The sequence below is a fragment of the Gymnoscopelus microlampas genome, assembly GCF_963454915.1.
Source record: "Gymnoscopelus microlampas genome assembly, chromosome: 15".
NCBI lineage: Eukaryota > Metazoa > Chordata > Actinopteri > Myctophiformes > Myctophidae > Gymnoscopelus > Gymnoscopelus microlampas.
Window position 1 is genome coordinate 37,857,216 of NC_139952.1, and position 22,448 is coordinate 37,879,663.

At 42.1% G+C, this 22,448-nt stretch overlaps 2 protein-coding genes across 5 annotated transcripts in view; both read left to right on the forward strand.

The window, feature by feature from the left end:
- Positions 1-204: 204 nt before the first annotated feature.
- LOC311061208 (coiled-coil domain-containing protein 106-like) lies at positions 205-5,378 on the forward strand (the record flags this gene model as incomplete). Its single annotated transcript, XM_084079762.1, has 7 exons — positions 205-244; positions 696-833; positions 1,469-1,657; positions 2,768-2,911; positions 3,198-3,389; positions 4,000-4,160; positions 5,036-5,378. The coding sequence occupies 7 exons, from the start codon at positions 205-207 to the stop codon at positions 5,189-5,191; spliced, it is 1,020 nt and encodes a 339-aa protein (XP_083935888.1). The 3' UTR covers positions 5,192-5,378.
- Positions 5,379-8,216: 2,838 nt separating this feature from the next.
- LOC311061147 (CCR4-NOT transcription complex subunit 3-like) overlaps positions 8,217-22,448 on the forward strand; it is a 49,306-nt gene continuing 35,074 nt past the window's right edge. For all 4 annotated transcript variants that reach the window (XR_014602374.1, XM_084079695.1, XM_084079696.1 and 1 more), the window contains exons 1-4: positions 8,217-8,365; positions 12,982-13,044; positions 20,032-20,099; positions 21,765-21,839. Coding sequence is in view for 3 of the 4 variants with exons in the window: in XM_084079695.1 (XP_083935821.1) it covers positions 13,020-13,044; positions 20,032-20,099; positions 21,765-21,839 (168 nt within the window). In the remaining variant the exon portion in view is untranslated. The remainder of the gene's footprint in view (positions 8,366-12,981; positions 13,045-20,031; positions 20,100-21,764; positions 21,840-22,448) is intronic.

The following is a 22,448-nucleotide window of genomic DNA, read 5'->3' on the forward strand; positions in this document are numbered from 1 at the left end:
TAAGCAGGTAATTGCAGGAGGCCACATGTGTGCAGCACAGTGCGACTGAAACACATTACTGCACTATTACCAAACAACACATAATACGCACTTTACAACACGTTTCTATTGATAATAGTGAGTTTCTGGCTTTGTTCTTCGGTTCAGCATTGACCTCATTCATTTTTTTGCCGGGAGTTACTTTTTGCCGGGAGTTTGAAAGCGATGAATCCTCCGACTACTTCACGGAACACCAACCCTGCAGGTAATAACCAACCAGCGACTTATTATGCTGCTTCTATGATGTTTTAATGTAACTCCACCAACTTAAGCTGTGATGATTTAATAGTTTGTCTGTTTTACCACTTTCCAACCCGGGCGTCCCTATTTTGGGCATCATGTGATCGAAATGTTTGGAGCAGTTTTCACAAATGTTCTTAAAATAGCGAAAGAACCGACCGAAAAAAGCACACGAGGCGTTATTTGCGACGCACATGAGCTTGAGGGTCTGCAATTTTCGCTAAAGTCGTAGAGCTTAAAAGTGGTTGGAGATAGGAAATGATTAAGTTATGTTTTGTTACGTTTGTTAAGTTTCCAATGTGTGTGTGTGTGTGTGTGTGTGTGTGTGTGTGTGTGTGTGTGTGTGTGTGTGTGTGTGTGTGTGTGTGTCCACCTGTTGGGTGTCTCAGGTCATTATGTCCCTCGACGACCTGTAGGAGTGGTAGGTGGAGTGGGAGGTGGAGGAGGAGGTGGAGGCTTGTATCTGGATGCGTATGAGGTCTCCTTTCCTTACGAGGAGAGCCTGGACAGAACACCTGGCTTCCACCTCAACCAGAACCAGCACATGATGGAAGGTATGATGGCAAGCTGGAACACATAGTGGAGCTGATTCTCAAACTTGTTTTAACTTCAAGGACCCCCATACTTCACTGTAAGGGTCCATTTTAGAACCCTATGAAGGAACCCTGTCCCTGTGGGTCCCTGGACCCCACTTTGAGAACCACTGGTGTAGCTCATTGTGTTATCATGTACCAGTAACATAGACATAGCCATTATGTTATTATTATAGCCTATTGATGGTGATGACAATATTTACACTGTGTTATGGTTTAAATTGTAGACCAAGGCCTGGGATTCATGAAAACCTATGCTATAAAGTATTAACTTTGTTCAGAGTTGCACTATAACCTCAGTTTTGTTCTTTTGCTGTTCTTCTCTTCTCTTCTCTTCTCTTCTCTTCTCTTCTCTTCTCTTCTCTGAACAATGTAGCTACATTATTCCACTATAAATGTCAATGTATTACATCATTTCGCTATTGACAAAAAAACAACAACTTTCCACCGCAAGAGAAAAAATATGACACTGATGAACATGATCATAATGTGCTGTTTGCTTTTATCTGTTCCTATGTCATAAATCATTATGTCCCATAGAACTAGTACTCGAATGGAATCAGCATTTGTGTCTGTCTGCCTGTCTGGTTGTTCAGAGCCCGTGGTGCTGGAGCCTCCTCCTCAGTACAGTCCGTTCATGCTGATCTCCAACCTGCGCACCCACCTGTACGTGTCCCTGGAGAAGAACGCCTGGCTGCAGAAACGCATCGAGGAGCTGGAGGAGGAGCGCAACTTCCTGCGCTGCCAAATGAGCTGCTTTATTTCCAACATGAGAGGCCAGGAGGGTAAGTACTAACTAACCCCATTTAGACCTGGATCACCTATACGTTGTTATGATACCTTTCAAGCCGGGAACACCTCTGTATCACATTAGCTGTTGCTGTATATCGTTGCTGTGCCAGGCAGAAATCTCTTATCTCTGTATTCAAACTATTTTTTTTTCTTATTCGTAAATGAACGCCTTACCTGATCATACTCCAGCGTCACACAAAAGCACCAAAAGTAGCAGATCCACAAGCCCAAAACACGGCGTGAAACAACACATTTTGAGCTTGTCGTTCTGCTACTTTTGAATTTGAATCCAGGAAAAGATCTAGACCTCAGGTCTAAATAGGATAAGTAGTCCCAAATGTTCTATTATGTTCTAATACCCCAAGGAATTGCTGCATTTGTGTTAACATTTACATTCTAGGGTTTATGCAGGGTTAATAAGTCTATCTCCATTGTATGTACTACTCTGTTTATGTAAACCAGACACTTTTTTTTATCAAGAAATGACAGATCGACAAGCCTACAAAGTAAATGATGTATTTATATAGAGCCTTTATCCAAAGCGCTACAATGTTGCTTTACATTCACCCATTCATTCACATGCAGACGGCAGAGGAAACCATGCAAAGCATCAACCTGCTCACCAGGAGCAGTTATGGGTTAAGTGTCACACTGTGACACTTTGTGATGCATTATGACCTTGTAAATCTGTGTTTTTGGTGACACAGGCGTACAGTGCACCTTACGTAAAGATGTTACAACATGCAAGTCTGCATGGCTTCTGCCTTCTAATGCTGTGCCCTCTGTGTATGATCATTTAGACTGAACATCCCTCCTTCGTTTTTCTTTTTGTCCCCTCCTTTCCTAAATAGATACGTTTGTATAGCATTTAGGAAATGACCAGTTATCCCTTACTACATCCATATAACTGTTTGCTCTTTGTGTTTCTTCTCTGTGAAACTGGTCTGGGTCTGGGAACCCCCAGTTCCCCCTCTGCTCCCAACTGAGAAGTAGTTTTTTGACCCTCGACATGGATATTCCTTAATGCTATTATCTCCTCTCCTCTTCTCTCTCTCGTCTCTGTCTGTCTGTCTCTCTCTCTCTCTCTCTCTCTCACTGACCAGTGGACCACCAGCATGCCGTGGCAGTGAAGGACCAGCCGGCCAGTTCGCCATCTCCTCCCTCCCCCATGACCACCAGGTCTGGGATGACCCTCAAACGCCGGGCGCTTCCTCGCTCCCGACGCGGCAGCACCGCCGTCGTCCCTGGTGAGAGCGTGTGTAGGGTTGGGTGAAGGGGGAGGGCCTATGGGGCACGTGAACATGTGCACACAAAAGTATTCAAACCTGAAGACGTGAATTGTGACTTGCCATAATCTCTCCTTGGCATTTTGTATGTGGTTACTTTTTTTTATTTACTTATTTAACTTTTTTTTTTTACGTCTATTGATCATTTTCTTCTTGGCTGTAGTCAAAGAAGAACATGACTTGATCGTTTACCATTTCACATTGACTTAGTTCTAGTTGTCTTTATGTGTCTTTTGTTTTCCCATAGTCAAGCAAGAGTACCATGTGGCAGAGGACAAGTACTACGCAGAGGAAGAATACATGGAGGAAGAGGAGACAGTGGATGAAGAGGAGGAAGACTCCTCCGTGGAGAAAGGGCAGAAAAAGAAGGGCAGATGCACCAGAGAGCCCAGGATGACCAGGGTGTTCAGGATCACCCACGGACGCGAGAGGCAGAGGGGTGAGTGAGGCTGCTGCCTTGCCGGAAAATAGACCAGAAAACAAGAGAATAGACTAGAAACCTTTTCATTTCCACATATACATGGAAATGTGTAATTTTACACTGTGGTAGAATTTAACCACTTAAGCCCTATTTTATACTTTGGCTATTCGAAAATAGCTGATCTACAAGCTCAACTGATCAACTGATTTTCAACTATAATGACATGCCCAAATTATGGACGCCAGGGGTGAAAGTGGTTACAAACTGATCTTATACGAACACAACTAGAAGTCACTTTCACTAGACAAACTAAATACTCAAATGCAAATAGAAAAATATTTGATAATTCAAGTCCTTGGTCAAATGTCAATCTACCTGCAAAGTTCCATCCAAATCTGTTTGGCTGTTACGGAAGAAAAGACACATACTTGTATCTACAGGAATGACTGCAACATTACCCCTCTCTGCTATGTGCACCCAGGTGTAACAACACCAAATGAAGAAACAAACATGGAACTATGGCATTTACAATTTAACAAGATAGATTTGCGACCTCTCATTACTATACTGCACTATATGTCTGTCACGATGTATCATCCTTCCCATATGATGTCTCTCGCCCCTACAGTGAAGGACCCAGATGGCGTGCTGATGCGTTACAAGAAGATCCTGTCGACCTACCAGCGTGTGAGGAGCATGTCCCGAGCCTTCCAGGTTCACGGGGTCGACCGCAACACCATGGCCTCCACCTCCCCCATCGCCGAGCTGCTGCTTGTCGCACCAGAGAAGGTACTGCTGTCTGTCCTGCTCCCCCTCTCCCTTTCCTTCATCTCTCTATCAGTCTGTCTCTGTCTTGCCTGCTTGCCTGGTTTGTCCCCAGCTTCCTCTACTATTTTGCTTCCACGGTTCTCTTCTTCAGCTATTGACTGTATAAACAGGGTCTCACCGCAGGGAGGTTCCTGTTTAAATTATTCCTGTGTTATTGTCCAGGGTATGTTGTATGTACATGTTTATATACTGTATGTATACATCTAGATATGCACATGTACTAGACTCATATCCATAGGCCAAAAACAAACATATATATCCATGTAGAAACTAGAAAATTGATTTAACCCTGAGAGTGTAATGGACACTTAATGGGTGCATTTTGTACTTTGTACCCTTGCAGTTACAGTGGGGAAGCCAAGTTAAACAGGCTCAGCTTCCCTCCGATCGTCAGGGAAGGTGTTCCGGTTTGCGCTGTTAACCCGTTGAAACCGAGAAAGCATCTGTGTCATTTTAGCTATACAAATATATATATACTGTATATAGCAACATAGGTTTTACATAAAACTCTTAGGATTTAGAACAGTGGTTTAGAACAGTGGTTCTCAAAAATAGCAGACGTGTCACTTTGTGCCGCGCTGCGAGCTTGTACATCTGCCATCTTTTAACATTTTTGAAAAATCTTGAAAGTGTTTGAGAAATTGTGAAAAATGTAGAATCTTTTTATATGCAAATCTTCTCTTCTGGGGGTGTCTCTGGCACAAAACAAATTTCAGATGGGAGTGGGGTGTGCGGCCAAATGCATATCATTTTGGGGGTCCTTGGCACGAAAATGTGTAGAATCAGCCTCAGGTCTTAATGGGTAATAAACCACATGTACTTTCTCGTCCCCGCAGCTAACTGAGGTGGGGGAGTTCGAGGCCTCCAAGGAGAAGCTCTTGGACTATGCTAGACGCTGCTACAAGGCCATGGACGAGCAGACTCACCTGCACGTCCAGGCCATGAAGAAAACCCATAAGCTGCTGCCCATCTCCTATAGGTTCCGCAACTAACTGACCCGTGGCACAGGAACGAGAGCTGAAGCCTGATTTGTACTCTGTCACACGACGCCATCGCGTGGTGAAAATGGCAGACCTCACGCGTTGTGAGATTGTAGGTCTGTTATTTTCGGCACGCGATACCGTCGTGTGACTTAAGTATGAATCAGGCTTCCGGAAGAAGATGCCCGTTTTTTTTTTTTTTTTTCGTAAGATGTCCTACCTCAGCAGCACGATTTAAGTTGATTATTTATTTATTTTAATGTTTATTTTGTGTTTTCTTTCCTAAAGTTATACAGTATTTGGAGTAAATCCCCTAATGTACGCAGATTTTGTTTGTTTATTTTTTCCCATACCCACAGTCTCTTCGGAATAGATGGGTCAAATGGAGAGTATTATTTTGGATTCATATATTTATTTTCTTGGGAGTTTTCAAGTTGGCTGTAAATTATTTTTGTTAAAAGAAAAAGAAATGGAAAGCTGTTGCTTGGAGGTAAAATATTTTGATTTAAGTTGGTTGTGTATGTGTGTGGTTTATAAGGTTATGTAAAATGATGTTCTTGTTAAAGAAAAAAAAAAGAAATGACTGAATGTTGAATGACAACCCACACAATAAAGCACTTTGAAAACCATGACTGTTGTCTATAATTGTCATTTTTATAAAGGTAGTGATTACATAACATAATAAACAGGGGTGACATTTTGTTAATGTTGTTTTGTTCTCAACTGAGACAGTTTGGATAGCTCAGTGTTAGCGCAGTGGTTCTCAACCTTTTCAGGCCGCGACCCTCCCAAAATAATCACTTCTGTGACACTACTACAGTGATGCTGTGTGAAATCAAGCCTTATACTGCCACTCAGTGACAGAGGGGAGTACTACGCTCCAGATACTACACATTTTGGTGTTGAGGGGCTGACCAACGAATATGGATGTTTTATTTTAGAACTTTATCGATCCACTGGGGCCATTTTGGTTATGAGCTCCTTGGGTGATTTTGTATTTATTTATTTGCTCTGTGTTCCTCGTCTTTTTTGTATTGTTATGATTACACCACAATTTGTTATCCCTTTATGTGTCCGACTGAAATTTAATATGAATAGGCCCAGTCTTTGTTTTTTTTGTTTTTATGAGCATGGGAGTGTCGCCCATACTGACTTTCCTGAAGTCTCGGTTCAGTAAGTTAGTAATACCTTAATAATAATAATAATAATAATATCAAAAATGTATATAGCACTTTTTTAAGTATCCAAAGACACTTTACATGGGGGGGGGGGGGGGGGGCAACAAAATAAAATCTACTTTATTAGGAAAATAAAACTAAGAAGGTTAAGACAGTGGATCAGTGAAACAAGGGGATGTGCAGCTAGCTGGGGAAAGCCATATTGAAAAGGTGGGTTTTGAAGGATTGGAGGATTGGAGGATTACATTTCTGTGGTTAACTTAGAACTGAGGTTTATAACCAGGAGCTACATCCCTGATATGAATATTATATGGGGTGATTGTAATGGCAACTGTGGCCAGCCAGCCCTATCGGGAATAAATACAGGTTGCTTATTTAAAACAGATCAAATTCTGGCTCAGGGTGATGTCTGTGTAATTTGGTCCAGAAGCAGTTGACAGCTGAGAGACTGTGGCTTGGTTTTCACCATCCTCATTATCTCACAATCTCACAGTTGACTCTTCAAACGGAGCGTGCTAGCCATCAGTGGAGGAAAGTAAGTACATTTACTCATGTACTATTTAAGTACAACTTTGAGGTACATTTACTTTGGATCATGGCAACTAGCTGTTTGTTGTTTTGTTTGTTTGTTTGTTTGTTGGTTGATTGTCTTTCTATCTTGATGTAAAGCGTCCTTGGGTTTTACAAAAGGTGCTATATAAATTCAGACTATTATTATTATTATTATTATTATACTTTAAAGTTTAATCTTCTACTCCACTACACCTCAGTAGCAAATATTGTACTTTTCCCTCACTACAATGAGTTGACAGTTTTAGTTACTAGTTAACTACTAGCTCAGCACCTTGCATAGCGAAGCGTTGTGAGCTTATAGGGGAAAAAAGGAGGGGGAAAATAAAAAAAGTGATTAATGAGTTGAGTACTTTTGGGACTTTAAATATATTTTGATGACAATACTTTTCTGCTTTTATTTTTAAGTCAAATTTTGAATACAGTATTTTTATATTGTGGTATTGCCACTTTTACATAAGTAAAAAAAACAATAACATCTTATCTGATTACTTCTCCTTTCACCACTGGTATCAGGTTGGAGACAATAAATAATGTAATAAATCTATCATAAATAATTATAATTGTGCCAACAGAGGGGGGTGTGACTGTGCTCCTCTCTCCAAAAACTCATGTTGACCTTTCACCTCTCCAATCTGTCCAATCACCGCGAGACTTGCGCGGAAGGAAGTAGCAAACGCCGTCCGTCCGCCGTGAGTGACAACCACGCCCAGCCAATGGCGAGACGGGGACGGCCGCGGGCGGCCAATCGGCTGCCGCGGGAGGCGGGGACGCGCGTGCACCAGGAGCATCCGAACAGTGTTGCCATGTCGGCTTATTATAAGCTACTTTGGGCTTCTTTTTCAGTCAAGTTGTTTGTAAATATTGGTAGTTGCGCAGTTGCGCTGGTTGCGGTTTTGTGGGATTGTCTCTAAAGTGTACTTGCTTATTTAGGCTAGCTTCTAAATGTTTTCATTATTATTTTTAACCAGTGGTTCTCAAATATTTTCATGAAAATGTTTTTAGCCACCAGGGGAGCATTTGTGTTGTTAAAATGTTTCGAAAATATGTTTTTGAAAATAGCAGATCTACAAGCTCACAATGCGTCTCGATGCGACGCGTTGTGAGCTTGTAGAGCTTGTAAATTTGCTATTTTAAAATACATATTATAAGTTTAAAGTGCTCATGTGGCCTAAAAGTTGCTTCTTTTGGGCTTGTTTTCCTACACCTGGTTGCTCATTTCTCTCACAAAACCTGGCAACGCTGGATCCGAAAGAGGAGGAGGAGGTGTTCCTGGCAGCCATCTTGGATGTTCAGAGTGATTGTTTAGCGAAGGGAATTTTATTTAATAAAAAATAATAAAAATAAAAACGGAGAAAGCACCGTTGCACGGGAGCGGCTCACGTTTTAGCAACAGTGGAGAGCCCAGGAAACGAGAAACTAACCCGGGAAGACCCAGGTAAACTGAAAAACTACCCAGAGACGGTTATTTATTTACCTTTTTTCTTGCCTCTCTCTCTCTCTCTCCCTCTGTGTGTGTGTGAGTGAGTGTGTGTATGTGTATGTGTGTGTGTGAGTGAGTGTCTCTGTGTCTCTCCTCTTTCCACATCACATCACATAGGGACCCAGTTGCTTCTCAAACTTTACAAATGCCTATAGGTCCCCCCCATAACTCTGAGATTATTATATACCAATGGAACCAAATGGACCCCATGGTTCCATTTGTATATACTCTCAGAGTTACAGACTTGTAAAAAGGGTCCATTTGGATTGGAAACCCCCCCTCTCTCAGGTAACCCAGAGAATATCCCTGGATAGTGGATTCCCCCACTGTGTGAGAACCAGTGTCATAGCATTAAGATGTGATCTGATCTCCACACCCACGGGTTATGCTTGTAGATCTTATAATTGTGGAGATGCTGAACTTTCTTTGTGCCAACGTGGCTGCTAACTTTTGCTGAGGAGTGAGTTGTGGAAGTGCCACACACACTTATGTGTGGCACATTGTTTTTGGTGCAGCAGATCAAGTCTTATTTTTTTGTTTTGTTGTATTTTACTATTTAGGACGCTCTTATCCAGAGCCCACGTACAATAGAAGCAATAGATTGCAGAGAGAGCACAGTGCAAGTGCCTCAAGGAAACTAGGTTACCAGGTAAAACCATGAACCTAGGATCTGTCTAGACATCATGCTACCTAAATTAGCATTCTGTACATTGAAACTAATAGGATACCAGGTAATCCATGAACCTACAGTAGCATTTGTCTAAAGGGCATGCTACTTAAATCATATTCTGTACATTGAAACTATAGTGTACCAGATAAACAATTAACCTAGCATCTGTATACCAGATAAACAATTAACCTAGCATCTGTCTAAACATCATGCTGTCTTTATAAAAAACATTCTTTGCAGTTGTTGCTGTTGTTGTAGTAGTGATGGTAATGATGCCTGTGTTCAGTTGTTTATAAACACTGTCTCCATGTGAACGGTCTCTCTTTCTTTTTGTGATGATATTGCTGACCCACACACTCACAGTAGTCTTCATTTGGACCAAACTGGGCGACTAGAGAGGACTTAGTTGTTGGAGTCATGAGGGATTCACAGTTAAGGCTATGGCGTGCATGCAGCTCAAATGCATGGTCCCCCCCAAAAAAACTGAATGGGTGCTTGTGTGTGAGTGTGGTTTGAGATGACCTACCTATACAATAAAATCCATTTAAACTATGACAATGTACAATGTATTGGTTACATTTGTACATTGTCAGAGTTACAAATGGGTAATTTGATTACATGTGTACTCTCTCTGACTTCAATTAACACTATAGATTTTGTGTGTGTGTGTGTGTGTGTGTGTGTGTGTGTGTGTGTGTGTGTGTGTGTGTGTTTTTAAGGGGCCTAGGCTGAATACAAAGAACGCTTGCCGCAAAACACCTTTGCCCCGGGTCAAATCCGGCGACCTCGGGACGGCCGCTGTCAGGTATTCCTAATGTAACCTCAGTAAAACTATGCCTAACCCTAAACGTATTCCTAACCCCTCAGTAAAAAAGAGTGGTCTGGAAAAAATGGGGGTGAGCCGAGTGTGTTATGGGGTGGACGGTCCAGGTTACCCCTGGGCTGTGATGCGTGAAACACACTGTTGCAAAAATAAGTGATGCTCAAGCTAATTGGAGCTGCTTCATTATAGTGTGTTAACATGGGTTCAGTGTTGGAACATGCAGGGAGTAGTCTTCTTTTTGATGTATGCAGACTTTGATGTCGGCTGGTGGGCTCCTCGCCTGTTAGATCCGATTTCCCTTCATGCCTTTGTGTGTGTGTGTGTGTGTGTGTGTGCGCGTGTATGTGCGTGCTACTGGCTGATGATAACTGTAACGACGTTATTGAAATGGACACTGACTGTCGATAACACATGTGGACTGGCTGGGATGCAGCTAGCCTAGGGGACCTTTCCGCTGTATAGTATGGATGGGCCGAGTAGCAGCAGAGGTGTCGTGTCATACGCTCATAACTCTGCTCCACGTGGCGCCGATGGCTGAGTGGTTAAGGTGCATGCCACCTATAGGCTCTAATGCACCTTTGCTGCGTGTCACTCCCTGTCTCTCTCCTGTTTCCTGTCGTTCTCCACTGTATCTTGTCCAATAAAGGCAGAAAAAGACCCAAAAATATCTTAAGATTTTTTTTTCCCTCTGGGTCAGATCTTGGATAACCTTCTTTTGTTTAGACTTACAAAAAGTGTATGTCTAGGTTCAGTTGTTTATCATTATCATGTCATATCATATGTCATATGTCTTCTGTGCGCTCACAATAAACGCAGACCTTTCTGTTAACTCAGACTTAACCACTTTCAATCTGGGGCGTCCCTATTCTGCGCTTCCAAAAATGTTTTTCCAAAAATCTATTTTGGTGTCAAAATGTCCGGAATATTGTGTGGCTTGTGGCGATTGATTGGGTCCAATATTTAGTTTAGTGACCATGGGGTAAAGACTCGCTCAGAAGCTGTGTTCACGTTCACTTCTCCCATTGGAATGAATAGACTCCCAACATAATTCCGGTCTCCTAAAAAGGTGGCCACCTACGTCACGCAGATACAGGAAGTAAACCGGAGATGGTATGTCTTTCTTTTGTTTCTTTTGTCTTGGTTTTTAGTCACCTCTTGTGGAGACGTGTGTGTGGTTGGAGGAGCTGGGCTGAGGACAAGCAAACTTAAGTGCCACTGGTGGAGTGACTATTGGTTTCATTAGGCTGGCTGTGGTTATGTGCAGCCCGTCCTTACATAACCCTGATAAGGATGCTGTTTTTAAGTCTGAGGAGGTCTAGTAGTGAAGAGGAGCGTCATCACAGACTACTTAGGCCTGTCACAACTTATTACACAATCGCCTGATGGCGATTATCTGATTGAATTATTTAGCAAAATTGTCAGAATCACTTCCATTCACCTGAATAAATTAATCTTTCGAAAAAAAATGCAAAAACAGCAGATCTATAAGGTAACAACACATCATCGCTTTTGGATCCGCTATTACCGCTATTTATGAAAACTTTTGAAACTATACAATTATTACATGCATGGCTGGTTTTGGTCATAATACATTGTTTATTTTTGATTATTGGCACCGGTCATTGGTCAGTCATTTCTTTGTATATTTAAGTTATGTCACATCTGCCCTGTGCAATTGTGGTTTAATAAAGCCTGAAAAGGCAAACGGATTGAACCAATCCCAAGTCACAAACAAAGGCGATTATATAATAATTGTGACAGGTCTACAAGTAGCCGGTACTAGAGGCATTTCCTGAGCTAATGTGAAAAGCTTGTTCCTTGTGGCCTTGCTGCCTGCGACACAGGAGGCTTTTCCTCTCCTTCTCACCGTGTTTGTCCTCGCACCACCTGTCCTTAACTTCGTTAACTCAAATCAACTGAGCTCAGAGAGTCGGCAGCTTGTTCGCCACCACAATCTGAAATGCAATGAAAAAGTAATGTGCTGAAATTGTTGTGGTAGTGAGTTAACATGCATGGACTGAGGGAGGCTTGGACTTAAAACATTTAAATTAAAATAAATAAGTGGGATGTCCTCTTTAGTGGTTAGAGGGACAGTGAGTCCCAGGTTTGTTCCTCATAAGAGTCAACGTGACCGACGGCAACCGCATATCGTCTGTCGGGTGGAAACCTCATACGTCCAAAACAGTTACTTCTCAGGATTCAAATTCAAAAATAGCAGATCGACAAGCTCAAAACGCGTCGCTTTGAGACGCGTTTCGAGCTTGTAGATCTGCTGTTTTTGTGTGGCGCTGTAGTAAGATCAAGTAGGGGCATTAATTTACGAAAAAACACACAAAGTTAAAATATGGAGATAAGATACGTTTGTGGCCGACAGCAACGATATCTTCTGCGCTCATCAGTGCCTTTGAGCAAGGCATTGAACCCTGCACACCCACGAACGTGGATTCTAGACAGTCTGGTGGCATAATTAAATATCTTGTGCCAGAGTCAGACTGTGCATCAATTAGTTAGGAAATGTAATTGAAATGTATATTGTAAGTACCCAAAGTTCAATTAGCATAATATCAATTTGCTGAGAACATTATCAATCCACTTAAGGCTTTTCCAAGGTACGTGGTTAGCAAAGGTACACTGCTGCAGTGCACATAATGCCGTTTTACTAGGGCTGCTCAATGCCTACAACAGAAGACTGATAGACTGTGCTGTCGCTTACGGGCAGAACCGCTGTAAAAAAAAAAGAGCATTTATGGCATGCCGAGTTCACCTTGGCTGGATGAAAAGGCTTCATCTATTTCTGCCAAAACATTTTGCACCAGTGCCTGTGTATTATTGTATCTGCCGGTGTATTAGAAACTCTTAGCCATCACTAGCCTATGATTAGGCCTAATTAAGTATAACGAAAGCACCCCTAGATGCTTGTGTAAAAACGATACATTATTTTTTTGTTTTCTGTACATTTCTTCAAATATTGCTGTTATGGGCAGGTTTAAATCCTGGTGCTGCATCCCTAGTGGAGATGATCAGTTCATGCATGTCCTAAAGCTAAGCTATTTGTCTTTGTTTTTGTTCCGTCCACAGTGAAAGAAGGCATGAAGACAGCATCCTAGTCTTCAGCCATGGCCGATAAACGAAAACTACAAGGTGAGTGAATTTCTCTCGTGTGTGTGCGTGCATGTCCATGTCTCTCTGGGTGTCTCTCGCACGTGTTCATGTTTGTTTTCAAGCTGAGACAAATAGCCTCAGCATTTGCATGTAGTTTTTAAGATCAGTTTCGGGTGGCAGTAGGGCTGCACAATTAATCAAAGTTTCCACAATTAAATGACCATGATTGTCAGATTATTGACATTTATTGATGTGTTAGTGACTGATTTTAGTCATTTGGATTCCATAGAAGCCAGCATGTCTTCTGTGGAAGCATGTTGCGCAGCGAAAACAGCCCATCTACGAGCTCTCAAGGCATCACAGACACATTGAGAGCTTGTAGATAAGCTGTTTTCGGTTATTATTTTAAGCATTTGTAGTGGTCAAACTAGCAATATGTTCAGAAGCATTTTCCATAGAATCTTAATAGTCTTGGACATTTCATACTTTTGTATAAAAGCAATGTTTAAAGCCTCGGTCTGTGACTTGACCTGGTTGGCACTGGCAGTATAGTAGTACGGCAGGAACAATATTACTAAGACATCATAATGTTACATATTGTGTTAATTGTTTAGAAATCAGCGCAAGTGTGTGTGTGGGGGGGTCCTTTTCATATTGTTTCACAATTCTCACATTAGGAAGGACTTGGGGTCATACAAACACTTTCAGTCGTGAGCTTTTATTTTTCTTTAATCCATGTGTCATGTGGACAACTGTTGGACCGTTGTTGTGACTGTCTGCTTTACCTGTAGCACAATGTGCATCACCTTGATGCTAAATGGAACCTCCAGCCAGCCAGCAATCCCCCTTAGCGCTGGACCTTTACCCCACAGGAAAACATGAGGCATTAGCACTTCAGCAGCTGTGACAGATAGTAATGTATTATTACAGAGGAGGTTGGCCGCCTTCCTGCTAAAAATATCACCAAGAAGACCGCATCTAATGCCTCGGTTTATACTTCGGCTCACGGCTCACGGCACGTTGCGTGCGGTGCGATGCATTTTGAGCTTGTAGATCGGCCATTTAGTACGGTTAAAGTCGTTTAGGGTCAGACTTTATGGAATGGTCATCCTCTAGTCTAGAGAGGCATCATTTGTCATTTCACTTGCTGTCTCTCCTCAGTCACCTCTGACTTTCTTTGCTCTTCCATTCATCATTAGACCTTGCCCCTTTCTCTCCATCTCTTTCTCAGTGTCCCCCCCTCCCACCCGTCCCTCCTCTGTCAATTAAGCGATGTTCACAGCGCACTAAGCACGATAACTATAACTATAACGATAATTGTGTGAGCATCCAAAAGAATGAACGATAATGTTATGCGAACAGTGGCACCAAGTCCAGCTGCCTGTATCACAGAGACCACACGGACATACTCCGTTACAAGTAAAATACAAGTCCGGAATTCAAAATGTACTTGAGTAAAAGCACAAAAGTATTGGCATCAAAATGTACCTAAATGACCTCAAGTAAGTACTCATTATGCAGAATGTCCCATTTCACAAGTTCTCAAATGTATAAAATGTTTACAAATCTTTTGAAAATGGCAGATCTACAAGCTCACAATGCGTCGCATGGAGGGGGGAGACTGAGACGGGTAGAGAGATTTCCTTGGTGCTAAAAGACACATGCAACTACAGTGTCATACACAAGCTACAGACTACACTACAGTGTCACACAAAAGCACCAAAAGTAGCAGATCCACAAGCTCGAAACATGGCGCAAAGCGACACATTTCGAGCTCATAGATCTGCTACTTTTCAATTTGAATCCTGAAAAGTAACAGTTTTGGAAATATGAGGTTTCCACCCGACAGAGACGATTTATGGATAATCTGACTCTGAAAGTGATCTGAAAAGGACTTTTCACTCGGGAAGCGACCGATGATGCGCCTAGTAGTTGATCAGCAATGAGAGGCGAGCGGGTATGCTAGGGAGGCGCACTCGGGCACTCTGAGTGACAATATCTCGCCAAACTGCCGCTTTTGTGCTTGTTTCACGCGCACTCTTTCTTGAGCCAAGAGCTGGTTTGTCGTCACCTTTTTCTTGATGCGCAGGTCAGGGACAGTGATTTGACACAGTTGAAGCATGCGTAGATCGCCTGGCCTTTACTCGCGGAGCAACTGTCTGTCTGCGTATACAACGTACAGTGCCAACGTCTAGCCAGATGTTGAAGGTGTGGGGGAGGAATGCGCCACTAGTTGCGCCGTGGCAAAAAAGTTGGTGTGCACGCACGCCGAAAAGTCTTATATCTTATATAGTACAGTGCACAGTAATAATCTATATAGTGTATATGAATTGTCTCCAGATTTAGGAAAATACACTTTAATTAGAAAAGTATAGACAAAAGTAAGTGATAGTGATAGCACAGATGGCATCCTGCCTGAGTGCATTTGAGCCTTATATAAATGCATTTTTAATATTTTTTTAAAGAAAAAATCACACTGTTGTGGTCGAATTTAAGGGGTTGTGGCCCGCCACTGCTTAATGCATATGGGGAAACACTGACGTATATGTTCACTTGAGGAGCAGGCATTGTGTCGCTCCCCGCCTGAAAAGCTCTAAAGCAGTGGTGGTTCCCAACCTTTTCTCGATCAGGGCTCACTTGAAAATCTTGAAAGCAATGCAATGTGCATGAGCACATTTTAATGATGATTGTGTTCCGGCTTGGATCAATGCTTCAGTCAGTGGTTTTAAACCCTTTTCATGTCAAGGTCAGTTTATCTGGGGACCACCTGGAACCCCCTCAAGGACCACTGGTTGAGAACCACTGCTTTAAGTTATCTAAGTTTAAAATATCATGAATGATAACTCGTTTTAAAAGAAAAAATACCTTGACATTTGTTTTTACATTATTGATTTTTTAAAATATAGATCAATAAAATCTTAGTGTTTACTGTTTTACCAACGATTTTGGGGGCCCACTTCTTGCAATATCCTAGGAATCGCTGCCCTAAAGTAAGAATCCGTTTTTCTCTCCTCCTGTCTGCGTCATCCCCCTCACCCCCATCTAGAATCACTGCCATTGTCTCCTCCTCTCATCTCTCTGGTCTCTCTCTCTCTCTCTCTCCCCCTCTATCCCTCTCTCTCTCTCCGTTATCAGAACTCCTCTTATTTGTCCGTACTTGTCATCTCCTGCTTGTCTTCCTCTCTGCTTATATTCTGTTATCATTTTCTCCCCATTCAGTGTGGCTGGAATCACAGTAAAATGACCACTCAGGATTTATTCAGTTGTTTGTGTTCAACATCGCCTAAACAAAAAGAACGATAATACTTGTTTATCCATTTTCACCACCTCCTCTTTGCCCACCCCTCTCTGTCTCTCTCTCTCTCTCTCTCTCTTTGTCTGTCTGTCTCTCCTCAAGTTTCCCCTGTGCTCCACCTCTCTCCGCCTGCTCTGTACACCTCCTCCCCCTCTCTCCTCCATCTGTCTGTCATTTCTGATCATCTTCCCTCCCCCCCGCTCTCTGCCTCACAACAAGTCACCCATGTCTGTCCTCCGTCACTCTGCACTCCCCCCCCCCCCCCCCCCATCACTCTGCCTCAGTGGTGTCACTCTGTCACTCGCTGTTACCAGAAAGTGGCCCTGTGTATTAAAAATTCAATTATTGGCATCAATATTAGGGTTGGGATCCCGAACCGGAGGCATCGAAGAAACCGGATCCAACATTGAGGAACCGGAGGAATCGGTTCCGTCACATTTGGATACCGTTTCTGGAACCGGTTTTATCACACAGTCAGAGCTGGTTATGTGGACTTCACGTCTGCTATACAATTTCTATACCAGTGGTTCTCTAACCTTTTTATTTCAAGGACCACCATAACTCTGAGAGGGTACAAATGGAACCAAATGGACCCGTAACGGTCCATTTATACACTCTCAAGAGTTACAGACCCGTGAGGGTCCATTTGGAACCCCCTTATAGGAATCGTTAAAGGGAACAGTTAAGGAATCGGACGGACTTGCGAGGCGCACCATTGCGCCGAATCTGCACCAAACGTGGTACAGGCACTGTTCAGGGGTCTGCCATGAGGATAGTCACACCAGGGGCCACGTTGTACAACCCAGCTTACTGCTGCCAGGGGCCCCCATGGGCCACATGTTGTTGTCGAGGCGCACTGTTTCTCCGTTCCGCACTAAACTTGCCACGAACAAGTGTTGATTTTGACAGCAAATTTTGATTTAGTTTTAGTGATAGTCTAAAGGCCCCTGCATGCTACCAAATGAGGTGGTCTGCCCTATCACCGTTTGTGACCACCGAAACGGTGGTTTGGATACTAGGCGCTCATAGTCCGGTGATTTCGGTTAGTAAAAACAGATAAATGTGTTGAGGTGAGCGGTGAATGGCTTATCACCGCGCCTCAGTGACGTCATGTTGTAGTTTTCAAACCACCGCGGTGAGAGGGTGATGATCACCGAAAATGGTAGCATGCGCCCCCCCTTTAGTCTTGTACCTCAACATTGTAGTTAGTACAGTACTTGAGTATGTGTACCTAGTTACTTTCCCTACTGCTCTCTCTCCACTCCACTGTTCTCTCAACACTTCCCTCAGGCTCCTCGACCCCCCCCCTCCAATCTCTGTCCCAGTTTCTCTCTCTCCTCCAAACAGTGTTGCCATATCTGCTTATTAGAAGCGACTTTGGTAGTTGCAAGGTGCTTTTTTGGGGGGGCTTGTTTTTAAAATGTAGTTGATTATTTGGGCTTGCTCAAACATGTATTCGTCCGTGGACCCCCATCTGGAATAATTTTGTGTGTAGGGTTGTCACGATTACAACATTAAAGTTGACGATTAATTGTCATGCAAATAATTGGAACATATGAAAAAAAAATCAAAAATTGCACAGGGCAGATATGACAAATAACTTACGTATACAAAACAATTACTGACATATTTAATAATTTTATAAAAAAAAGGAAACATTGCGGAAATAGCTGATAGCTGATCTACAAGCTTGTAGATCAGCTATTTGTGCTTTTTTATATTTGAAAATGTATGAACAGTTTTTCAACATGGAAACGATTGACGATTATGCAAATGAATTGCGATTATCTCAAATAATTGCGATTAGACGATTATATGATAATTGTGACAGGCATATTTGTGTTTGTATTTTGTGTAATATGTTTTTGAAAATAGCAGATGCGTCGCGTTGTGAGCTTGTAGATCGCTATTTTCAAATAGCCGTTGTGTATATAGGTTTAAAGTGCTCATGTGGCCTACAGACAAATCCACAGAGCGCTCCCCTGGCTCTGACAGCAGGAGTCTGACACCACAGCGCTCTGTGGATTTGTCTATATACAGTAGTCGCTTCTTTTGGGCTTGTTTTCAAAGACCTGGTTGCTTATTTCTCTCGCAAAATCTGGCAACTCTGCCTCCATCGTCCCTCTGTCCCTGGTCCCCTTACCCCTCTGTCGCCGTGACGACGACGGCGGTGCATTTTTAACCACGTTCGTTCACGGTGACACATCATTCCCGCCCGGGATGAGGGCGGGGGGGGGGGGGGGTTTGGGTGTTCTCCTGCTTGCTTACAAGAATGTGCAGCTTTTACGCCATGCATCTTTGATGAGCTGCCAACCATGTTCCGGAAATGCTGCACTGCACTGTTTTACTGTGTGTGTGTGTGTGTGTGTGTGTGTGTGTGTGTGTGTGTGTGTGTGTGTGTGTGTGTGTGTGTGTGTGTGTGTGCGCGCACGCTTAATGTGAGCTTTTAAATTGGTTATTTCTTATTTAACCAATGACAAATATTAGCAAGAGCTTGTGACTAAATAATAACTACATTGGTGACTTACTACATTATATAGTGTGTGTGTGTGTGTGTGCGTGTGTGTGTGTGTGTGTGTGCGCGCATATGTCCTTTGCGTGGTATTATTTTCTGTCTCTTTATAGGTCTTGTGTTTATATGTACTTGTGTTACTATACTTGTGAGGACTAAATGGCCCCAAAATATAGGCGAATTTCAGAAATAATGTATGCATTTTTTGACTGAGGACCATTTCCCTGGTACTCTCAAGAGAAATTGTTTTACAATTAATAAAGATCGTAAGAGCTAGGCTTACTTACAATTAGGAAAATATTCAGGTTGGAATTAGGATTAGACATTTAGAGGTTTGGGTTTGAGTAAATGACTGATTTATACTATACCGTATACAAGAATTGTAGAAACGCCATTCATAAAAAACGGTGTCTTAAATGTTGATGTCCTCTTAAGTACAGTATAGTAATGCAAGTGTGTGTGTGTGTGTGTGTGTGTGTGTGTGTGTGTGTGTGTGTGTCAGATGTAAATGTGTGTGTGCAGGTAGTCCAGGTGTGTACACATGATGTGATTGGTTCTGAAGGCACTTAACCACTTACACCCTTTATTATTTGGTTGACTGGAGTCCCTCAGGGCTCTACACTAGTGGCTTTTCCTTTTCTTTTGCTCTACACGAAATATCTTAGCTGAAAATGGCCGATCTACAAGCTCACAGCGCATCGCATCGCGATGCGTTGTGAGCTTGTAGATCGGCTATTTTCTGCGAGAGCTTTTTCCCCCACAATTCAGATGCTGAATGCTGAATGTTTGAAGTGACGACCTTACAGGCTTATGCAAAGGTTAAAATGTAATTTAGATGTTATGTAGACAGATGCCACGTTCATTTGTTGACCTGGCATCCTATAGTTTGTATAGTTTCAATCTACACACATTATTTATAATTGTTTTTTATATTATAAATGTTTTTAGACTGATGCTATAGGTTCTTGGTTTACCTATGATCCTAGATTACTGAGGCACTACACTGACTCTATGCATTTGATGTATTACCTTGCGTTTACCTTGCTTTCTGTAAATCGCTCTGGATTAAGAGCGTCTGCTAAATGCCTAAATTGTAAGTGCACACCCACCACATGAAAAGAACAGAAAATGTCGTTGTTTTTCCATCTTGGTGGTGCGATGAGGTATGAATTAGGCCTAAGTTTAACATTGTGCTCTGTGTTCATCTCTCGCCCTCCAGGTGAAATAGATCGATGTCTGAAAAAAGTAGCGGAGGGGGTGGAGCAGTTTGAGGACATCTGGCAGAAGGTAAGGAAGAAGACATGGGGGCACAGGGGTGCAACTGTTCAAACTAATGCAGGGGTCTTCAACGTCTTCAGGTCAGGGACCCCCTAGCTGAGAGAGAGATGAAGCAGGGACCCCCTCTAAATTGTATAAAATTGTGTTGCAGATTCAACTTTTTTTGTTTACTTGGTCTGCTCTTTTTCCCCTCTACACCAAACACCTCTTAGCCAACAATAGCAGATCTACAAGCTCACAACGCCTCGCGCTGCGAGGCATTGTGAGCTTGTAGATCTGCTATTTTTGCCTAAAGTTCTCCTCAGATAAGGGATGCTAAGGTTCAAGTGGTTACGGTAAAACAAAAAAAAAATCATATCACACAAAGATTTGGCGGACCCCCTGTAGTAACTCTGAGGACCCCCTAGGGGTCCCGGACCCCCTGTTGAAGACCCCTGAACTAATGGATCTAATCCATTATATAAAAAAAATATCGATAATCAAAAAGTTACTAAAATAACCAATTGATAATCATTCCCTATTTTCGGCATGTCATTATAGGCGGAAAAAGTGTTAAAAATAGTGAAAATAGCCAATTTAAAAGACACAAGCTTGTAGATACTGTATGCTATTTCCATTATTTTTGTATGACACCGCTGTGCGACCAAGTATGTGGTTAATGGATTTGTTGATATAATATATAAAAAACTTGTTTCTCAATTATTTGAGAAGCTGTGTAAGTGTGTATGATGTTAACACAACTGGTTAAATTGACAGAAACCAAACCTTTCCAATATATCATCGTTTTGTCCTACACTTCCACCTCCGTGACAAGCCAAATGTTCTTTTTTAATTTTTACATCCTGATTGGTAACAAGTTGTGGTTAGTTCTATTGTAGCCTAAGCTGTTCTGCTTTTTCCATGTGATATCCTGTTTTTGTCTTGCTATTCTTCTGTGGCTGTTTTGGGGTTGATGGTGATGTTTATTGATGTTCAGCTCACTGTGAGAAAAGAAATACCAAGATTAGTTGCATATTATTATATTGGCAAAGAAAAATAAATCACTTCTTTTTCTTATTTAATTATTACATAATCGCCTAGATAATAGCATTTTCAAATATGTTTGAAAAGATTTAAAAAAAAATGAATAATGGTAAGGTATGGAAACAGCCGATCTACAAGCGTTTTGAGCTTGTAGATCGGCTATTTCCACTATTCATTTTTTTGTGTAAAGTGTAAAGCCGTTACATTATGGAAGTTATTTGTCATAGCTTCCCTGTGATCCTTTTGTTTACGAAGCTTATAAAATAAATGTCATTTCTATTCATAATGTTCCAATGTTCAACGACAGAAATGCAATTAAATCGTGAGTGACAATTAATTGTCAAATAAAAACTAATAATCGTGACACATCACATCATAGCGTGCATGCATGCCCCTTCCAGTTCACATATTGCTGTTGCCGCCCACCAGCATGCAGAATTTTGCAACTGCCGATATGAGTTAGGACTTACAGCAACTCATATCGGCAGTTGCAACATTCTGCAGCAAAGAATCAACATTTCTTATAAAAAAAAGAAAAAAAAGAAGATTATTACGCAACATACACATAGTTGTCATTGTGGGTGTTGGGTGCACATTGTTTGTGTCTGAACCCGCCTGTTCCTTTCTCCTGCACCTCCTGCCCCCACACAGCTTCACAATGCAGCCAACGCCAACCAGAAGGAGAAGTATGAAGCAGACCTCAAGAAAGAGATTAAAAAGCTACAGGTGAGGCTCTTTTTCACTGGGAGAATGATTTAATGTTTGAGTTGAGTTGGAATGAGTTGAGTTGAGAGGTTGTAGCAGTGGTTCTCAAACTTATTTGTGCCAAGGACCCCCAAATTGACATATATTTGGCTGCGGACCCCCATCTGAAAAGGTTCTGTGCCAGGGACCCCCAGAAAATATTTGTGTACAAAAAAAGGCAAAATTATTTTTAAACGTTTTTTTTCTCCAGAAAATGTCAATAATAGCAGATGTACAAGGTCAAGAGCATGAAGTGACGCGGTGCAAGCTTGTACTGTAGATCTACTATTTTTGAATAGCCAACTTAATCACTCACTCAGAAAAGACACACACACACACACACACACACACACACACACACACACACACACACACACACACACACACACACACACACACACACACACACACACACACACACACACACACACACACACACACAAAAAAGACACTAAAGCTTATCTTATTGTGTTCTTTTGTGTCTGGACTAGCCTTTTTGTGTCTGTGTGTGTGCACTCACGCACATGGCATGACAATGTGTGTTTATTGATGTTAAGTGATGCAGTTGGTCAGGTAGGTTGTGTACACACG